Raw genomic sequence first — 22,922 nt, 5'->3', positions numbered from 1 at the left:
CGACACATGAATTTTGGGGAACAAAATTCAGCCCATAACAACCTTTATGAAAGGAAATTTAGAAATAGTTATCAAAATTAGCAATACATTACCCTTGACCAGATTCTGCTTCTGGAAATCTACCCTACAGCTATACTTGTACACATATAAAATTACATATGTACAAGGATATTCATTTCAACCTTGCTTATAATAGCAAAAGTTTGGAAAGAACATATGTCCACTGATAGGGGAATATTTAAGTAAACTATGCATCACCTACATAGTGCAAAATTGTGCATATGTAAAAAGAAATGAGAAAGCTCTCCATGTACAGCTAAAGAGAGGTCACAATGTGAAGAAAAGGAAAGCACAAGAGTGTAATAGCATGCTATCTACATGTGAGAAATACATTCATATTTGCTTGTACGGTGTGTACATAAAGAAACACTGAAGATTAAATAACAAAGAGAAAAAACTAATAAAATTGATTACAAAATAGAGGGAGAAAAAGTGGAAATAAGGCTTTTTATGCATTCCTTTTTATATAGTTTTCATTCTTAAATCATGTAAATTCAAAACAATTAAATTATATGTAAAGCTTCCTAGTTCAGCTATGAAATTTTTAGTACAATATGAGACTAACTCTGATTCTTTTACTTTTGAGAATGGCTATTCTTCATTTATTGAAGCTTCATCTAGGGTTTTTCAAATTGTGCTCTTGTGAAATTTAAAAAAAAATCCCCAGGGGTTGCAAATTCTTTCTTTCCTTTTATTTTTCTTTGAAGAAAATAACTGAGTTTAAGAGGGCTTGAGAGAGTCCAGTTGGATTTGACGTTGATGAAATAGAAGATTGTCCAGATGCTATTAACCACCAGTATTCAGCAGCACAAATACCCTCGGGTGTGCATCACTTCAAAAAAAAACAGAATTGAGCCTTCCTGTGTGTGGGGGTGCCTGGGTGGGGGTGGGGGGACCCAAGTGCGTTGCATACAGCTAAAAGTGAGATTCCTTGAGAAAGCCTCCTTCCTGTCATAGCACCCACAGCACTCTGAGCCTGCTTGCAGCCCAACGGCCTCTCCGAGAATGCTACATTTAAAAGTGCAGTTTTTGGATGATTCCCAGAAGACTTTTGTGGTTGATGTAAGTGGAAATCACATCGCTCTTATTCCTTTATTATTCATTCAATAATGGTCATTTGTGAGTGGCCCATTAGCCAGCAATGTTATGGCTTCTTTAGGATCAAATGAAGGAGGACTGTGGTTTTAGGTTTGGAAAAAGAAATCTGTACTTAATATCACAATGTAGCTCATGTTTTCCCATTAATCTTTCTTTTAGAACAGTTTCTCTTTTCTCAAGAGATAATTAAAGCAAATTTTAAATATATGCTAAATATTTGTAGGAAGACAAAGCAGCAATAACTTAGTTGTCCTATTCTAAAAGGTATCATTGCTCATTGAAATAATTTGTCTATGATTCTCACACCATGAAAATTTATGGGGATAAAACTGGTTCTGAGAGAAAGAGAAGGAAAGCTACTCTTTTCTGAAAAAAAAACTGTGGGGTTTGGAGTGGGGGTAGAATTATGCAGTTGTAATGAGAACTTGAGGAAGTGATGATAAGTGATAAAAGAGAAAAATAGGATAAAATACAATCTAGTTTGATTTAGTACTTAAGTTCAGGATTCTTAATATAAGTCCTAGCTACAAGATGATTGTGTACATGTATACCTCATCGCTTCAAGAAAAAAAAAATGTATTAAACATATCATTTGGGGCTCATCTGCCAGTATCATAAGCTATGCAGATTTTGATGTCAGGATTTATGTATTAGAATGTTGAAATCTTTTATGATTGGAACAAAAAATACTATCTGCTCTATATTTGCATTAGCTACTAACAAGAAATAAATAGTTCATTTTCTTTGAAATTCATACAAATCCTGGTTATTTTATACATAAACTGACAACTACTGTTGGTTGTGTGGGTAACCCATTTTTTAAATGAATATTTCATTTTTATTTGAATCATGTGTTTTGTGGGTGATGACTTCATGGCTGCAGCTTCTATTTTACCATCTCTTTCACTTTTACTTGCAAAAGCCATTTCTAGGTCCACTGACATGAGTGATTTGTTTTTGCAACAAATAGCTTCCATTAGAGGTATGAGGCATTTCCTATTTTTTTCTTGGAACTATATTTAAAGGATGGAAAATGTCTTTTGAATAGTTTATCCATTTTTAGGCTTGTGGTGTATACTTTCTGTGCTCCAGTACCTGAATTAGTGAGCTTGGTATTCAAAAGACACTGCTTTAGGCTAAGTTTTTAATAGATATTACAAGCAGCTCAAAGAGAAGTCTTTGACAAAAAGTGACAGAAGGGCTTTCTGAATGTGCAGTTCAAATTAAGGTCCAATAAATAAGGAATGGAAGGCACAGTAATCATAGCTTCACAAAATTCACCTTCTGAGGAGCCAGTTCCAGCAACTTGAAATCAGCATGGTTTGGCTTCAAGTCAGATTATTTCTTTCCAGCTGCAACACATTGTGTTCCCTGGAAAGATAATGGGAGAGATCTGATACCCAGCAATTCGGGTGTCACAGCATCTGATTCCTTTTGCTCTGTGGAAGGCTACTTTGTAAGTAGTAATCATGGTGTTACTGAGAGTGGCAATAGCACTAACTGTAGTACTATAAGCAGCTTTCTCCGGAGGAAAATGGAACCTTAAGTTAGCAGCCAGTCATTCAACAGTGTCTTTTCTCCTTAACAATAGTAGACTGATGATTGAGATGACAATGACAATGACCATAATGATTATAAGAGTACTAGTGAGTCACAAATTAATAACATTAATATTTACAAAGCAAATTTCACATCCATTACTTCATTTGATCTTCCATTTCAGCATGTGAGTGAAGGTAGAAAAAATATTAATCTTTTTCCATTTTGCAAATGAAGAGATAGGGTCTCAGGGAGCTTAAATGACTTGTGCAGTACTATACAACATATAAATGCAGAGCTGGGAATTCCAATCCATAACTTTCCCCACTACTCCATGTATAGTTGTACACATAAGACTCATCTGTTAATAGTCTTCTAGTCCTGTAAAATTTCTCATACATAGTATTTATTTTCTGTTGCTCTCAAAGGGTGTAGAATTTAGCATACAGTGAGCCTTTGATGACTGATGTGTCTTTCTTTCCTTATCCATGGATGAAAAGCTATGTGAGAAAGTGGTTCCCAGAGGTCAGGGAGACCATGATGTGAATCGTTTCATTGATTCAAAAGCTTAAAAAGCAAGTAAGCATGTCCCCTTTTTTAGCACTAATATCTTAACAGAATGAAGAAATATTTGGAACCATAATGGAGAGAACCATCAAAGGAAAGCCACATGTAGGAGTTTTTGATACCACGAAAGACTGAAATCTCAAGAGGCATGGATCAGTCCCAGGGAGAATTGTTCAAGAAAACATTTAAGAAAATAATTGTATACATAGGAAGAAATAATAGAGTCTTGGCATTGGTATTAATTTTACAGAAAGCACAATAGTGGAAATACGAAATGGACACATGATCAGATAGAATAATATCTCTTGGGTAAGGCTAATTAGCAGCGAGAACCCTTTACTCTATTCCTAGTGGCATTATCTTGGTGAATTTGCTGGTGTCCAAGATCTGGCTCAAGTGTACGGACTCAGAGGCCTGATTTGTCAGCACTCCACGAGAGCTGAAGTCAGAGACTGATATTTAGAGTCAGAATGCCAACATCACCATTTACAGTGAGATTGGAAATACTAAGTTCATCTCTTCAGTTACACCAGATACCAAATGTTAGAAGAATTAGATTTAAAGGAATTAGACCTATGATTCTCATATTCGATGGCCTGATAATACGTCCATCTCCACAGAGGCCCTGTCATTGAAAACTTTTAGTCACTCATTTATTCATTTAGTTATTTTGCTTACAAAGTATTATTTAGGTCTTAAAATGTTCCTGGTCCTGTTCTGGGCACATTAGATTCTACCATATGGATAGTTAAAGTTCTTGAGCAAGGGCACATTCTTGTCTGGGCAGTGCTGGCTGGGAGCTAACAACTATGGCTTCAGTGATTCCTTTTACTCTCATTGTACAGTTGACAAACTCCTTTTGTGACTGATCTGTTTTTACCTTGTTAATGCCTTCAATTAGATTACTGGGAAGAGTGGTAGGCCCCAGAAACATCCTGGTGTTTTGAAATTTCTTTGTGTATCTGTACCCTGAGTGACTGCGTATTGATTTTATAGATAAACTCTGAGAATATTAGTCAACATTTTCTTTTTTCCAAGAGTATTTGGGGAATGCAGGATAGATATGGGACTTCAGAATTGCTGCAATTTGCATATTAAAGAGTAATCTAATGAAGAAAGTATATTTAGTGAAATTCTTATCTTTTCAAGTTCTCATATATATTTAACAAAACTGATAGTTGTCAAACATCAATATTATTCCTAGTATGGCACTTACCATGGACTGAATCTCCTTAGATAATCAAGAAGGACTCTCTAGAATAATGATGGGAGTGGGTAGGCTTGAGGAGAAATGGAATAAGGTAATGATTTAAAAAAAAATAATTGTAGATTTTAGTGTAAATTCAGTTTTGTCACTTCAACATGGGGGCTGAAACTTTTCTTGATAGGAAAAGGAGGATAAGACCAAATCTAAGGCTTTAAGAACTCTTAGGAAGTGTAGAAGAGGTCAAATTTCTAGCTCAACTATGAATCCTCCCAACACTCACACATATCAGTAGCAGTAATGAGAGAGTTCTTGGAGGGCACCATTTTTAAAAATCTGAACTGTTTACTTATCTCAGGTTTAGATAAAGAGCTTTCAAAAACAATAATCCCATCATTATATCTGACACAGTTCTGTCTGCCACCCCCTCCCCCCACCTGCTGCAGTTCTGTTTTTGTAGAAGAATATTAGAAAGGAAGAATAGCTATTATTTATGAATTTTCAAAAGCACATTTCATCTTTATGGTTTCTGGAAGATAAAGTCAAAATAAGTGGTTTTAAACATCTCAATAAGTGGTTTGAAACTTGATTTCTAAGTGACTGTATTGGCCAGTACAGTGGGTACTTAGTAGCTTACAGAGAGAGAGAATATGATGAGTCAGCTTATCTTATTCCCATGGGAGGTCATCATAAAGGCCATATTTCCTGAAAGAGGCAGAGGGGAGGCACTGCTAGGACTGAGTTCTGTTTAAGCTAAATAACAAAGCAGAGAACTGCCTAGTGATTTTTTTTATTCCTGGTAGTGGTATTTACCCTTGGATGTTTGTCCAGGAACTTGTTTTTCAATTTATAATGGTAAGGAGTCTTTTGTATTTTTGTCAGTAGTGAAATAAATACCTCTCCTCTTTATAAGGGAAAACTCGTCCAACTCTAATGAGGTGGAATAGCTCTTGTGTAGTAGAATGTACCTAGATTGGGGCTACGACAACTTCACCATTTTAGGTGTGTAATCTTGAGCCAGTCATTTAAGCCTGTATCTTTCTGAGTTGTGAGGACTAATATTAATGATATAATGTATATTTAGAGTCTGATAAAGCAGGATAAGTTTGACTCTGCCACTTGTAAGCTGTGTGGCCTTGCGCCAGTCACATAGACTATCTGTGACTTAGTTATGTCAACTCTAAGAACTTGAACTTTGGATGTCAGGAAAAACTTTCCAAAGAATAAACAATTTAAGTTCATGTGTAAGAGCTAAGGAGGTGAATAATGGGAACTAGGGTGTAGGGGGATGTATGATGGTCTACGAAAAGGAAAGATTAAAGGCCAATATACAAAAGAAAAGATGGGAAAAAAATGGTCTAACTGAATAGTGGAGTGTTGAAAAAAGATGGAGAGTAGCTGGAAATCTGAAGCAGAGGTAGTCAGAAGCTAGATAATTTGGACCATATAGTCTGTATATAAAGTGTGGGCTTTATCTTGAAAGTGATAGAGAATCACTAAAGAGTTCAAGAAGCTCAAAATTCAGTTATTAGCATCTGCTTATTCATTAATTTATATATCAATTCACTTAGTCAATATTTAATGAAATATGTGTTCTAAGTGCTGGAGATGCCAGGTAGAATCTGGATAATAGCTTCAAGTCCAATGGTTCTAATTTTAGATAGTCAACCTATGTCTTAACACATGCCCAAACATCAATATTCCAGCCTGAAAGTGAATGGTGGAGACAGGAAAGATTTACATAACAGATGCTGATGAGGTAGAATTTCTAGAATCATTTGATATTGGTCTGGATGTGGGTGATGAGTAAGAATGAATAGACATGACCTTTACATTTCTGGCTTAGGTGACTGGTTGGATGGTGACATCTATTAACCAAGACAGAACGGAATAAAAGGAACAAGTTTAAGATGGAAAATAATGAGTTTTGTTTTAGTTTTATAGATTATAGAAGGGGAGATACATTTGGAATTGGGCACAGCTCCAACAATTTTAAGATGTGGAACCTCAGGTGAAGTCACTTCACCTCTCTGATCCTGTGCTCTTATCATGAATATATGATAATCATTGCAGCTACCTCACAAGTCATTGTGAAGATAAATGAAATTCCAGAGGTAAAGTTCCTGACATAAAGTAGGTGCTAAAAGCATGTTAATCCCCCTCTTTCTTGCTTACAGACTTTTTTTATTTCTACAGTTTGAAAATCAGCATTGAATGGTCTTTCACCCTCAACTTGGACTTTCTTTTGATAAGACTTGATTTTGCAGCTCTCCTTCTTCTCCCAATAGAGCTTTGTTTCTCTAGTTCTGCACTTCCTCTTGGGCTTCCTGAAGTTAATTTATCCTGCCTTCTGAGCGGTTTGCCTTTTGCTCAATCAGCAGCCCTAGGGGACTTGCTCTTCCCCACCTGGAGTCGTAGTCCTGGGAGGATCCATAACTGTCTAGAGTTACCTAAAATGATTTTGGGCTTCCTTTAAGAAAGTAGATGGAAATAACGGAACCTTTTGTGATTAAGTACTTTAAATTACTCTGTGGTTATTTTCTCAATCCCTTTCACTTTTTCACTCATCTTCCCAACTGGAATGTAAAATACAGCTTAGGGAAAATAATCGATAATATTGTAATAACTATGTATGGTGTCAGATGGGTACTACACTTATCAGGATAATCACTTCATAAGGTATATAAATCTCTAATCAATTTGTTGTACAACTGAAACTAATATAATATTGCATGTCAACTGTAATAGGAAAATAAAATAATTAACAAATAAAAATAAATAGAAGCTAAAGAAAATTACTCTGTGGTAACTACTCATAGTAATGTTAACACAGTTAATAGTAATGGTAATAATAATACTACTGACTAATAATCATAGTGTTTATTGATAGCCTTTGTTCTCAGTGTATTTTGTGAGCATTATCTCATGTAATGTTCACACAAATCAAATGAATGTCACTATCCAGGGTAATTATATAACTTCTCCATTCCTTGGGTTTTGTCATCTGTAAAATGAGAATAATATTAGTACCTACTCTATAGAATTATCGCAAAAGTTACGTGAATTAATCGATCTAAAACAGCACAGTACCAGTGAGTGCTATAAAAGTGTTTGCTATACTGGGGTTCTAAGAAATTTGGCTCCAAATTTAGATGTTGAACACATGTCCTGATACTTATGTAAAAACAGCAGTATTCCAAGTGGATGAAGCCAGGAATAATTTTTATTTTAATTTTAATTTTTCAATTACAGTTGACATTCGGTATTATTTTATATTAGTTTTAGGTGTACAGCATAGTGGTGAGACTTCCATATAATTTATGAAGTGATGCCCTCCATAAGTCTAGAACCTACCTGGCACTATATATAGTTATGACATTATTCACTATATTGCCTATGGTGCACTTCACATGTAAACTGAGGTACAAAAAGGTGGACTTATCCAAGGTCACATTGCTATTTAACTTAATGAATGAGTTGGGTGGGGTTCAATCCCCAGTTTGTCTAGCTTCAAAACCTTGGCCTGTCATTGTTTAGGTGGTAGACTTATGATTATAGTGGGATTGCTGTATATGTTGTAAAGCTTCCTGGTTTTCCAGGACTTCATGATGTATTCTTTAGTTCCAAGCAGCCAGCCCCACACTCAGTGCTTAATCAATATTTGATGATTGACTGACCAACGGACTGACCATATCAGCTCATCATCCCCCCCTTGCCTGTACAAAGAACTTCAATTGATGGAGCTTCTACATCATGTCAGATAAATCATCCTGGAATCATAAAGTTCCAGCCTAACCAATGTTGGTCATTTTTTCACCAGGGATTTATTTGTCATTGCAGGGGGCCCCAGCTGCATGATGAATGCCTTTGTTTAAACCATTGAGTTTGTTTTGCCCTTTATAGCTTAAGATTTATTGATTCAAAGAATAAATTGAACTGAAAAAGAAAGACAATGCTTGTGCTTTGTCTGGACGAAGGCCAGGCTAAACTGGGCCAAGTGTGGTTTAGGTGCTGCCTCTCCCACCCCTCTAGGGACCCTGTATCTTCTGCTGTCCCCTGGCTGCCATGCTGCCCTCCTGATATTCCAGCTCAGATGAGAGGCCTGGACTTAAGCCTTCCCACCTCTACCTTTCCCCTGCCCCTTGTCCCATCCCCACAGATGAAAAGAAGAGAGAACCTGAACCCGAGAACATTTAAGACACTGGTTTGGGGTTGGGGAACTGTCTTTTGACTGGGTAGGTGGTGCTTGGGTGTTCAAGTATGCCCTGGTGGAACTCTCTATGAAGAGTTTTAGTTAGTTGATGCCTTGACACTTCTTCATTTTTCATTACAGTGGAGGGTTCTACCTACTGCCTGGACACTGGGAAGGACTAGCTGAGGCTAGAGCTCTCTGTAGAACTTCTAAATGAAACTTGCTAATAAATAGCAAGATTCCTCTGAATTCTATATACTCTCTTTTTTTAAAATGCCATTTACTCTGTATTAGCATCATTGCTTGACCCATCACAAATATAAATATTGCACACTAATAAGAGCTTAACTTCACCTGGTGCTTTAAGACAATAAAGTTGTCAATTACAGCTGAAAGACTGAAAAATTCTTCAAACTGACTGAGCTGAATCTAAAGTCTTGGGGTCAAAAAGGTATGGCCTCTGGGGCAGAACCACCTGGAAGGTGGCCAACTACCCAGGCGATTTCCTAAAAGGGCCTAGAGCCTGTCATTCCAGTAGCAGAGAGCAGTGCTGGCCTTTGTGACACTAGGTGCTGCTAAGTAATTTTGTGCCAGATTATCAAAACTGGAAAAACATTTGGTTAGACCAGTTCTACTGTGGAGAGATCCACCCTTTACAGATCATTCGCACCACAGGAAGTAAAAGGGAATTGGCTAATCATGGAGCCATGGCAAGGAACCACAAGGAAGATCTGCTGAAGGCTGAAAAGCTGAAAAAGAATGAAAGTTGACAGGGAGCACTTCTCTGGGAGCTGTGGAACTCTATAATGTATAGCTTGTCTGTTCTAAACATAGCTGCTGTTCAAAAGCTTCAATTACTACCCACATCGAAGCCCCTGTACTTTATTCCCTCTCTTTCCCTTTACCCACTGCCTCTTTCTCTCTGGGTCTAAGGTATGGGGCCAGAGATGGCAGATCTGTCTGGGTGAGCTGAACCCAGGCACTGGAAGCACTTAGGCATGGTGCCTCACCGCTAATCACTGGCCATAGCTGTCTTAAACAAAAGGTCCTTTGTCCTCTGAAATTCTATGATGATGAAATTCACCTTTCAAAAGACTTAAAGACAAAGATTCTCCAGAATTTCATACTAAGAACATTTTAAGTGAATGCAAGAGATTTGTCACAAAGTTATTGTCATTTCCCTTTTAGGCTATGAGATAGCTCTTCCTGATCTAACTTTGTTCTAGGAATTTCTAGTTATGTTATTTCATATAATCATTAGTTCATAAATTTGTTAAATGGTATGATTATACTACTTCATTCGTTCATCACTCAGTTAACAAGTTCTTATGAGCCCTCACTGCTTTCATGCACAGTGTTAGCTACTGAGGATGCAGAGAAGAATAAGAAATAGTATCTGATCACAAAGACCTCATAATCTAGTGGAAGAATTAAAAACAGAAACAGATATGTATACTACAGTATGATGTATACAAATGACAATGGCAAAGACAGTTTTTTAATGGTGCAACAGAAGAAGGGCACCTAACCCAGACTTAATTGTGTTTGATGAGGAGATAGTCAGACAGGTTTTCTTGAAAGGCGCAATATCTAACCCGAGCCCTAATGACCCACATTAATTATTCAGATTTGTGTTGGGGAGTTGGGGAATAGGAAGGCATAGAGGTGAAAGTTTGTCCAGACAAAGGTAGAAACATAGGGAAAGGCTTGTGGAGTAGCTCGATTTGATTGGATCCTAAAGTTGTGGATAAAGAGTGCTAGGAGACTGGTGAAACAGATGCGAGAGGAGAGGCAAGCATGGACCAAGTCATAAAAGGGATTTTTTTCAGATGAAGAAATCAAGGCTCATCAAGGTTAAATATGAGCCCAAGGTCATATAACTGCAGGTAAGGACTTGAGCCAGGAATTAAAAGTATGTGTGTTGACTCCAGAGCCTGGACGCTTTCCTCTACAGCTTGCTGCCTCCAGATTTCTGATAACCAATATAGAAAGTGTGGATTTATAAATTGTTTCACTGCTTTACCAAGCAAGGGCAATTACTGTAATGAATCTTTTCCACAATTTGTATTTGTATTTCAGCATTTAAATAAAATTTTACACAAATGTAAACATTTTAGTATTTAATTGAAAATCTCAAACAAAAATAAGACAACCAACCAATAATCCTAAGTAAGCTGGACAATTCAATTTCTGGAAAAAAATTATCCTATCCTTTATGGATAAAAAATTATCCATAAAGAAAATAATTAAGGTGTGCAAAGATGGATGTACATCTTTGTGTGCTGTCTCTTAGTGTTACTTGCAATAGCTAAAAGGATAATATGATTTACATATGCAACAAAGTAGTCTCCTATACAGTAACTAATGATAATATTAATAATATAACACTAAGGTTTTTTTTTTTTAAAGTTGGTCACCAAAAAGTGTTGTATCACATACATTGAGAAGTATACGGAAAGCTTTATCCTAAGATCCTAATACTGCCTATTGATGGATGGTATCACAAACACTTTAGTTCTTTTTGCTTGCTTTTCTGTTTCTTTTTTTTACTCTGATTTTTAAATGAATATATTTTGCTTTCTTAATGAAGAAAAAGACCTCAAAAACAAAACAATGAAAGAAATTTCATTTAAAAAATGGTTGCTATGTAAGTTCCATTTCCTGCATTAGCAATCAAAATAGGGGATTCCTCACAAAATGGCAGTGCTAGATATTTCAATCCACTCATAGTCACATTCTGTAATACGTGGAGGTTCCAGGCACCTACTTCGAAATGTCAACTCTATTGTCTACTAGCCCACTATTACTACTCAATTCTTTTCTGATGTAAATAGCAAAGATAACAGCTAATACAAAAGAACATATGTAGTAGGTAGTAGTATAAGTATTTTACATGTTTTAGCTCATTGAAATACTCAGTGAAGTAGGTGCTACCAATATCCCTATTTGAGTGTTTAGCACACTGGGAACAGAGGAGAAGCAACTTGCTCAAAGTCACAGAGTCATAAGTGGTAGAAACAGAATTTGAATGGGGTACTCTGGGTTAAGTGCCTATGTAGTTGACCATTATATTTACTCTCTAAGGTTTGCCTTTCAAGAGTCACTTCACATCTTAAGCAGTTAGCTCTTGAGTGTGTTGTGAGTGGTGATGCAGAAAATGATGTCAGCAGTTTCAGGGAAAAACTGGCTGTGGTAAGCTGGACCTGCAAGGGAGCTTTTGTTGGACATATGGACAAAGGAAACAGTTAAAGGAAATGGATAGAGTTAGAAAGGTAAGGCATAAGGTGTCTGAGAATTGCACTCTTTGGGGCTCAATGTTGGGGAGTGGTTATATTGCTGATCCAAAGTCCATGTGCCTGATGTTTCAAAAGGCCAAAACTCAAAATGTCCGAGTTTGGAGTAAAGAAATGTTTATTGATAGAGAAGGCACCAACCAAGAAGATGGGAGCCCTACTAGTACCTCAAATTCATCTCAAGAAAGTAGAGTTCAGGCTTCTTTTATGTCAAGGAAAGGGAAAATGAGAGGGACTGTTTTGTAAAAACTTAAGCCCCAAATGGAATTCCTTTAATGATTAGCATGTCTAAAGCACGAGCTATTAGCCTGAAGGCCATAGGAACCACACAGACTTGAATAAGATGGAGTCAGAGAGGAAGAACATTTCACTCTGTTAGTTATGCATCCAGAAGGATACAGTGGGTTCACTTAATTCAGTGAAGTCAGGTACTGTCTGTAGTATAGTCAGTACCTAACCTGAAACATAGTAGATGCTTAATAACTACCATTGAGACAATAAAAGAGTGAATTCTCTTCTTGTTCCCAACTGCCAGGAAGCTAATCCCTGCTCCAATGAGTTAACTGATAAAATGTCAGTTCGCTAATAAAACATTCTAAGAAGTCAAGTCTTGGGGTATATGGCACAAACATTTCATATGTTACAGTAACAAAATGTCTCTGTACTAGCCCTGCACTCATGTAAAACTGTGTGGTCACAGTAAGCCCCTACTGACTGTTTGAAATGGAGTGAAAGGATTAAAAGGTATAAATTGATAGTAATGGAATAGTCACGGGGATATAAATTATAGCATAGGGAATATAGTCAATAATATGGTAATAACTATGTATGGTGCCAGGTGGATACTAAACTTATTGGGAGATCACTTCATAAGTTATATAAATGTCTAACCACCATGCTGTATATCTAAAACTAATATAATATTAAATATCAACTGTAACTAAAAAATAAAAAAAGAAACGGGATTGCTAGTGATGAGAAATGTTCTGACTCAGCCTCCCCCAAAGTTCAACAAATGAGAGGTCATCTCTACTCCTACCAGCCTACAAAGTCTGTGGATGCCATCATGAACATGTTCATTTCTGCATTTGTAAGAATGTAGATTAGAAACTCTTAAACTGGGAGCAGCAAATGTCAAGTTCAACATTCAGAAGGGAGGAATATCTTTGATTTTGATTTATACATAACAATAAGTCAGCCTCACCAGATCTTTCTGCACAAATAATTCCACTTGAGTAATTAAAGGAGAAAGGTATTGGAGAACCAGAGAAAATGGCATAGATGTTAGAAGCTTCACTCATCCACTCTTGAGACCACATTAAAGTTGAGATAGATACAAGGAACAAACAGCAAACAGAGTTGTTGGTGGGTCTAGATGAACAGAAGACCTAATACTATGGAGAGAAATAAGAAATCATCCTGCAATGGTTGGAAGTAGGAAGGGGCAAAGACGCAAGGCTGCCTGGTCCCCAGCAGCTGAAAAGCACAGAGGCTACAGCAGCAGTAGCAAGCAGCTGCAGATGCCTCTTAAAGAGGTTGTGTCTGCGAACGGACTTTTGTAGTGACAGACCTGCTCTCTCTGAGCACCAATACTGGGTTGGTTTCTTGGGAGGCACCAGGGACTAACAGGGGGACACTGAGTTGCCGGAACAAGGACCTGAGACAAGGCTTTCTACAGGGCAGAAGTGCTGGTGGTATCCATTGCTCCTCTGTTGAGCTCTCCCCCATCCAAGTGTGGAAAAACAGAGCCACCACAGCTGAGACATCATCAAACAGGATAACAGAGGTCACTCTGTCCAGAGGATTCTCTGAAACTCTGCCTCCCCCACTCGTGACCCCACCCAAGCCACATTCAGGTATGTTCTCTAGGAGTTTTGTGTCACTTGCTGAGCAGCGCCAAGACTCACTGGTAGCAACTGATTTCAGTTTCTGACATGGCTTCTTGATACCTATAAGCACAACATATGTGGATTGCTTGCTGAATCTTAACAGGTGGCCATGTAGGGGCACAAGCTGGGGCTAAACTTGGCCTCTCAGGATTGTGCTGCTGGATACCTACTACACAAAGCCATGCTAAAAAGACCGGAAGACTTAAGAGCTTTGATTAGTACATAGAAACAGACATAGAAAGGCAGCTGAAATGGAAAGATAAAGAAGCAGAAATCATATGAGAGAACAGAACAGAGATCCAGAAATAATGGAGTCAAGCACTCTAATAGATGCGGAGTTCTAAACACTAGTTATAAAGCTGTTCAGTGAATTTACGGGAAGAGTTAATGAACTCAGTGATAACATTAACGAAGAGATAAAAAACATGAAAATGGAAATTATAAAAAGGAACCAGTCAGAAATGAAAACTATGTCATCTGAGATGAAGAGTATATTATAGGGAATCAACAGTGGAAGAAGAAGAAGATCGAAACACTGATATAGAGGATGGGGAAGCAAAGGACACCTGATCACAATAGCAAGAAAAAAGTAACGAAGAATGTAATGATAATTTAAGGACCCTATGGGACAAAATTCAGGGTAACAACATCTGTGCCATAGGGATACCTGAAGAGGGAGAACAGAAGTTGAATATATATTTGAAGGAATAAGGGTGGAAAACTTTCCTAACCTGGCAAAGGAAATAGACATATGACCCCAGGAAGCTCAGAGAGTCCTCCCAAAAAAATGAATCCAAAGAGGCCCACACCAAGACAACATAATTAAAATGCCAAAGGTTAAATACAAAGAGAGAATCTTAAAAGCAGCAAGAGAAATGCAGTCAGTTACCTACAAGGGAGCACCCATAGGCCTGGCAGTTGATTTGTCAAAAGAAACTATGCAGGACAAAAGGGCTTGGCACATAATATTCAAAGTGTTGACAACCTAGGATCTGCAACCAACAATACTTTATCCAGTAAAGTTTTCATTTAGAGTAGAAGAACAGAAAAAGAGCTTCCCAAACAAAAATAAGCTAAAGGAATTCATCAATACCAAGGCAGTATTATAGCAATTGTTGGAGAGACTTCTTTAAGAAGAAAAAAATATGCATCAAAAACAGGAATAAAGAATGGTAATAACTATATATTTATCAACGAGTACCTCAAATGGAAAAGAATTACATGCTCCAACCAAATGATAGGGTGGGTGAATAGATTAGAAAAGAAGCCCCTACATACATTGCCTATAAGAGACTCGCTTCAGATTAAAAGACACACACAGATTAAAAGGAAAGGGATAGATAAAGTTATTGCCTTGATGGACCTAGAGGTATCATGCTGAATGAAGTAAGTCAGATAAAGACAAATATCATACGATTTCATGTACATGTGGAATCTAAAGAACAAAATAAAGAACAACAACAACAACAGAAACAAACTCATAGATACAGAGAATATTTTGGGGGCTACTAGATGGGAAGGGGTTTGGGGAGATGGTGATAAGGGCAAAGGGATTAAGCAGTACAAATGGATAGATACAAAATAGTCATGGAGACTAAAGTGTAGCATAAGGAAAATAGTCAACAGTATTGTACAAATATGTAAGGGGAAAGAAGTACTAGATTTAGTGTGGTGATCACTTTGTGAGTTATATAGATCTCTAAACACTATGCTGTATAAACTGAAACTAATATATCATTATATGCAAACTATAATGGAAAAAACTCATCGAATTGTAAAATATAAATACAACCATCTAATTGTCTATTATACTTCAATAAAGCTGGGGGAAAATTATGCTAAGTGAAAAGAGAAAGAAAAAAGGACCAAATATTGTATCATTCCACTTATATGAAATTTCCAGCAAAGGTAAATTTATGGAGACAGAAAGTAGATTACTGGTTGCCTAAGGCTGAGACAGAGAAGGTGAGTGACTGCTAATGTGTACATGATTTTTTTGGGGGGGGGAATGGGGAATAAAAATACTCCAAAATTGATGTAGCAATGGTTGCATAACCCTGTTTATATGCTGAAAATTATTGAATTGTATACTTAAAAGAGGTGAATTTTGTTATTTAAATTATATCTCAATAAAGCTCTTTAAAAAAATAAAAGGAAAAAGTTATTGGAAAAGCTTAAATTGGAAGTTTGCAACTAATTTTAAGACCCAAAGTTTTGTATCTCTTTGGATCCAGTTTCCCACTAAAAATTGCCAATAAGTAACAATTCCTGCCACTGCACACTTCTCATGTTTCCACAATTCACATGAGATGTATTTTACATGTCAAACCACTCTTTCTCTTTCTTTCTTGTACATTAGAATTTTAGATGTGCAATGTTTTTTTAAAAAAATCATGAAATAAAATTTTCCAGGCTTGGCTGTGAGTGTCCCTGGGTACAGTTGCACAGCCTAACAGTAGATCTGCCATATTGAAATAGACCTGAGGAAGGACGGCAGAGCTCGGTGAACCTGGCATCAGCCTAGACTAAGCCAGACTGAGAAGATTAACCCCAAAGCTTTGGGTTGTAGAGCCCAGGCTGCCCCAATGTCTGCTTGTGTGAATTAGCACTCAGGATTTGGATGGATATATGCCAGGTTACACTAAAGGGAAAGGAGTAGAAAGCTGCAAGCAGGCCCAGGAGTTAAGTTATACTAAGCTATGGGTTCTGCATATAATCTTGAAGCAGCTGTTGTGTATACAGCATGGGTGGAGATCAGTCAAGACAAAAGCAGAGTTTAGCGGAGCCTAGCTGGCTGACATTACAGGTCTAAGCCAGCATCAAACAAAAGAAACACAAATTAAATAATGGATCTTAAGACTTAGGACCTAAGTGACTTCTGCAAGAGTGGAGCTTGGCAAGAAATCAAGTTAAGACTAAAGCAGGAGCCCCTTACAGGCTTCTTACTACAGGGCAGAGTTGGTCCTTTAGTGTAGTCCACAGGTGTTGCAGGTGTCCACAAGCAAGAATACCCAGCTTACGTGGGAGTTTTAAAAGGATGGGGGAAGGAGACACTTTGTGACAGGGTGATTAACTTGAGTAATAGCTCATATGGCCAATTTTCCTAATCAGTTAGAAGTCTTTAGAGGTTTTTTTTTTTTTTTTTTCAATCTCCAAATCCAGCTTCAGTATATGATAGAACATAAATTCATTATAAGAAGATTAGAAAATTCTGAAAAGTAAAAACAAAAAATAAAATTCAAGTATAATCCCATCATACAGATTTCAACATTTTGGTTTATACTTTATACATTGAAATGCTACTTTCTTATGGATTCCTAAACTCCACACGTGCCTCTCATGCTATTTAGTTTGAAATAGTTTCTAAATATATTTTTTAAAGATTTCTGTCTGTCAACATATTCTCCACAGAATATGTTGGGTTTCATGGCCTCTTATTACGTAGATATTTTAAAAGCCATTATTCTTTAATGGACTCTTTATAGAGCTTCTGTGAAATTCACAACCTGTCAGAACAGTGTAGCTTTCAACCTGATCACAGCATTAATGGGTAACAGAGTTAGTACTCTTTATAAATGGAGTAAAACTGATATTAGGAAAAGAAGATACTGGAATGGAGAGCAAGTGAGGAAAGAGAGGCTGTAGGAGAGACTGAAGTAATAAGCAGAAGGAGCGAAGAGGGGGTCAATAGTACAATCAAAACATGAGAAAAGGTGCTAAAGAAAAAAGAGTGAATTAAGGAAACAAGTTTTAGCTGTTTATCTCTTTCTTGTCCTTCATACACCTAGCTATTAGTTTTTCCTTTATATTTAAGGACAGCCTGGTGTAATAAAATGAACCCATTATTGGAGGCCAGAAGACCTGGGTTCTCATCCTAGTTCTGCTATTAACCAGCTGAAAGACCTTGGGCAATTCTCTTCCCTGCTCTGGATCTAAATCTCCCCAATTGTAAAATGAAAGGCTCGTACTACGTGACATTTGATGGTCTCTGTTATGTTCTGAATGTTTCACATTACTAGATATATACAGCATGTGTTATCAACTTGAAGTTTAAAAGAAAATCCAACTATTTGGAATCTGGTTGTGCATCATGTGTACCACATGGGTTTAGTAATAAAACATTATGTGGAAACAAACAGTTATAATTGTTTTAATTACCCAGAGTAGCTAGTAATTTGACAAGACTTGGAGCACTGTCTTGAGAATGCTATTATTACACTGGCACTTTTCAACAGACTTTTCAACATGGGCATGATAATTTCAATGTTCTAGGAATGGGGGCAAGATTGCTATTAGGGTGGTAATCTTGTTTTTTTTCCTTTTTCCCTAGAAGGGTAACTCTGTGCAATTAGTCTCTTAAACACCATCCAATGAAGAGTATGAATCAGATGCAACCTGAGTCATTGCCAAGCCTATATAAGGCTTTAGGCAATGACACATCATTCTCTTATAGCTTTAAAACGGTGTCTGCCAGAAAGGATCATCTATCAGGAACTAGATTAGCTCTCTGATTCCACACTTCTCTTCTTAACTTAGTTTAGTCAGTATTGACATGATTGTGAGTAAAGAGGGTGGTCATCAGGCAGCTGCTCAGTTTGATTCTCTAGACTCCCTTAAGACAGCCACGTGGATTGGAAAGCTTTCTGAGCAGTTAACCCTAAGCAACTTTAAGCCTTCCATCTATCACTCATGCAATCTTTTGAGTTTTCAGAAATAAAATAAAAATCAGTTGTAATTTGGTGTCAATTTTATGTGTGTACAAGCAACTACAAGGGTTGGTCTCTCTGCTTACTGCCACCATGAAATCTTAAGTACCCATTTAAACTGTGCTTTCCTCCAGGGTTTATTGATGAGTTCTGTGGTCTCTGGAGAAAGTGCCTCTGTTGAGTTCTTACCATTTTTTTTTTGTTTTGTTTTTTGATGTGTTTAACTGCACCTTGCTTTCCACCAGGTGCTAAAAGACTTGACTATTTGCAGAGAGGGCTCCATTTTAGAATAAATTGCTGCTACCTGGAAATTAGCCTCTCACCACTCTCTGAAGTTCTCTTTTACCAGGTGTTCAATGCCCCAGAAGGATTACAGGTTGAGCAATAATTTCTTCTGCCCTACCCTAAAGGAGCTCCATGTCCTAGTTCCCTGGGTGGTTTACCCAGTGCAAACTTTGAAATTATGTTTAACTTTAAGAAAACTGGTTGCATCTGATTATATTGGTAAATGTGTAGGATATGTGTCTTGTTTTTGTTGTTGTTGTTGTTGTTTACAATGTCAGGGTATTTGCATTTTTAATGAAAAGCAAAACAACCTTTTAATCCCTGAGGGATTCTGGGATTTCTGAAAGTAACTTTTAGATAACAGGAAAAGAGAAAGATTCACCTTTGGAGGGGTCCAAACTCTCTGTAAATGAAGAGAATGCCTATTGTTTATAAACAGAGAGCTGGATTGTGGTGAAGGAATATATACCAAGATACAGAACAAGATTTCTCTACATGGATGAAATTAAATCAGTCACTGAAAATATCCTGAGCCTGGAACTACACCAGACTGTACCAAAATACAGAAATATCTTTAGATTTCTTGTTTTACTCACCAAAAATCCAATCCTCTCACTAGAGTGCTCTGTTCAGTTCTGGGTTCCAAAATGCCATTCAGAGTTCAGGATAGGAAGAGTAAAAGGAGAGATGTAAATTAGCCATCAGGGTAGCCATAAGGGACTAGTTTATAGTTGTCTCCATAAAGATGCTTAGTGTCAATGTGTTTATACTACTCTGGATGGAACTGATTCTGGGACAGTGCCAGAGTGGGTGATTAGCGTAAGTTGCAAGTGGAGTAATACACAGGGAAGCTCGGATGCACAATGAAAGACTAGAAAGAAAATTTCAGGTGGCTGACTTCAAAAGGAATCAATGAACACATCAGTGGCGGAGTGTCAAAAAATATTTTATAAGTTTATGTCAGCAGAAAACTTTTGAAAAGCCATGAATTTCCACACCAGTGCAGAGGATAGAGAGTGTCAAAGGAGTTGCTGCATCAGTCCCACCTTGTCTGTCCATCACCTGTTTTGCCCCATCCTCCATTCTTTCCTTACAGCTTTGTTCTTCAGTGTGATCCACAAAGCAGCAGCATCAGTCCTACTTGGGAGCTTGGGAGAATGGCAGATTCTTAGGTCCCAACCCTCATTATTGAATCTGAATCTGCATTATAACAGGATTCTCAGGTAATTCATATGCCCTTTACAGTTTGGAAGGCTCTACGCTAAATACTGCCAGGATGGGATTTCTGGAACACAACTCTATGTCAATTCCCTGCTTAAAATCATTCAGCTACCCCCACCCCATACCCTGCCTTCAGATATATGGCTTCACTTGGCACAAAAGGCCCTTCTTGGAAAGGCTCCTGCCCACTTTTCAGTGACTATCTCACTCCTTTCTGAATGCCACACCACTTATAGTTTCATTGTTCACACCAGGTTTTATAATCTCTCACTCTGACACTCCTCTCCCACCCTCCTCTTCACCTGGCTAACTTCAACTCTTACATCCTGTCTTATATTAGGTGTCCCTTCTGTTAGGAATCCATTGTGCTTCACCCTTTCCCTTCTTCCTGGGTTAAGTGCTCTTTGGATGTGATCTAATATTACCCCCTGTATACAAATGAACAGCTGCTTCCATAAGGGCACTTTGCCCCAACTACTGAGATTACCTATTGATATGCCTGCCTTGCCTACTAGCCTATGTATTTCTTGGTATTAATGCTTGTGTCTTATTCACCTCATAATGCCTTGAGCCCAGGAAAGTACCTGGAACAGAGCAGGTGCTCAATAATGTGTGCCAAACTGAAGGGGAAGTGGAGAGAATCACAATAGAGTAAAGGCGTATACCAAAGGACAAAGTCAAGTGCATCAAAAGTAAGCCTGCAGTTTGTGTAGGGGAAAATTACAAAAGGAAAACAAAAAGAATTGGAAGAAAAAGAATAAAGCGTGGAGAAATAACATGCTAAAGGAGAGGTTATGGACTGGCTTTTAAAGTGTTTAGGGAGAAGGTTAAGATAAATGAAGCAGTTCTCTGTCACTGTCTTTTTGTGTGGCTGTTATGGTTGAGCCTTACCTATGAAAATGTGGAATCAGGGTTAATATGACTGAAAGGCAACTCATTCACTTGCCATTGGAGAAATGGTAACAAGCACTGATTTCTATGAGGGGAAACTAATACTAATGTTTGTGATACCTAATATTCCAGATCTTGAATATTACAATAAATGCTGCCCTTGTCAAAACAGAGCCCTCCATCAGTCCAAATGTTAATAGTTAGGTGACCAGATATCAGATATTGCCCAGCCAGTTCTGGTTTGCACCTGTTGTAACAATATAATAATTACCAGTACCCTTGTCAACCCTCAAAAGTGTCCCAATTTGAGTGATAATATATGATCACTCTACAAAAGCCAATACTTTTTAAAATAATTTTTTTCAATTATAGTTGACATACAATTATATTATTTTCAGGTGTACAACATAGTGATGAAACATTTATATAACTTACAAAGTGATCACCCCAATAAGTCTAGTGCCCCTCTGACACTATACATAACTATTATAATATTATTAACTACATTCTTTATGCTACACTTTACATCCTCATGACTATTTCAGCCAACACTTCTTGAGCTCTTCCTATGTGCCCGACACCATGTTAAGTACTTGACATAAATATTCTTATTAGATACTCCCTCTGATTCTTTTCTTAAATTGAAATACAATCTACATACCATAAGATTTACTCTTTTAAAGTGCACAATTCAGTGGTCTAGTATATTCACTATGTTGTACAGTCATAACAAATATCTAATTCCAAAATATTTTCATCCTCTCCACAAAAAAAAAACCCCATATTATTCCCATTTCCCCCTCCCTAAACTCTCTGACAACCATCAGTCTACTTTCTGTCTTAATGGATTTGCCAGTTCTGGACATTTCATTTAAATGGAATCACATATTTGTGGTCTTTTGTGTTTGGCTTCTGACTGTCCTATTTTACATTTGAGGAAAGTGAGACTTAGATTAAATAGCCTGCCCAAGATCACTGGCCTAGTGGGTAGATGTGTCAGAACTTGACCCATCTGGCTCCAGAGCCCAAATTCTTAACCACCATGTTGTGCTACCCCATATTTATTTCAGGTACTCAGCACTTTCTTGGAACTCTTGTATAGCCTTCTGTAACTGGGCACATTCTTTCCAAACTGCCTCACAAATCTTCATTATTTGAGAGTGGATTTAATTTTTGGAAATAGCCTACAGTTATTAAGAGCCATTATGGTAACTAAAGTGGGCTATTAAGTCGAGTCATTGCTATGGGCTGAATTGCGTCCCCTCCAAATACATATGTTGAACATCTGACTCTCAAATGTGACTAATGTGATTGTAATTAGAAATAGAGCTTTTAGGAAGTAATTAAAGTTAAATTAGGTCATAAGAGTGGAAACTTATTCCATAGGATTGGTGGCCTTATTAGACGAGAGAGAGAGAAGAAGAGTTATATCTCTCTCTGCTTTATGAGGACAGAGTGAGCAGAAGGCTGTCTGAAAGACAGGAAGAGACATCTCACCAGAATCTGCCGATCTGGCCCCATGATCTCAAAATTCCAGCCTCTGGAAGTACAAGAAATAAATTTCTGTTGTTTAAGCAATCCAGTGTATGGTATTTTGTTATGGCAGACAGAGCTAATATAGTCATATTTTGGGATAAAAGAAAATGAGGAATATCCATAAAGTAAGGAGAATGAGTGATTATCATCTGTGACTTCGAGAAGTTTTCTGAGGGGAGCATGAGAAATATTTTGAATGTGGGCATCAGCTTTGGAAAGCATTTATAAGACTCTTTGTATGGCACTATGCTTTTAAATTTTATAACGTCTTTTGCATTTATCTGGAAAACAGAACAAGTATAAGGAAAAAGTAAAAATAACTTGTTATGCTATATTTTATCACAGTTTAATCTTTTCTGAAAACTTAATTATATACTCTGTATTTTTTTAAGTACGAAAACAATACATGGATACATTAGAATCTTATTTAACTAATGTAGT

The 22,922-nt window shown here is 37.3% G+C and overlaps 1 protein-coding gene across 1 annotated transcript in view; it reads left to right on the top strand.

The window, feature by feature from the left end:
- The first annotated feature begins 563 nt into the window (after positions 1–563).
- The window catches only part of FRMD7 (FERM domain containing 7), a 59,749-nt gene continuing 37,390 nt past the window's right edge, over positions 564–22,922 (top strand). Inside the window, exon 1 of the mRNA XM_016136813.2 lies at positions 564–1,122. Within this exon, the coding sequence (XP_015992299.2) occupies positions 1,066–1,122 (57 nt within the window). The 5' untranslated portion in view covers positions 564–1,065. The remainder of the gene's footprint in view (positions 1,123–22,922) is intronic.

Source organism: Rousettus aegyptiacus, unplaced genomic scaffold, assembly GCF_014176215.1.
Source record: "Rousettus aegyptiacus isolate mRouAeg1 unplaced genomic scaffold, mRouAeg1.p scaffold_m13_p_9, whole genome shotgun sequence".
Taxonomy (NCBI): domain Eukaryota; kingdom Metazoa; phylum Chordata; class Mammalia; order Chiroptera; family Pteropodidae; genus Rousettus; species Rousettus aegyptiacus.
Note: the sequence above shows the minus strand (reverse complement) of the source record. Positions and strands in the feature narration are given on the sequence as shown.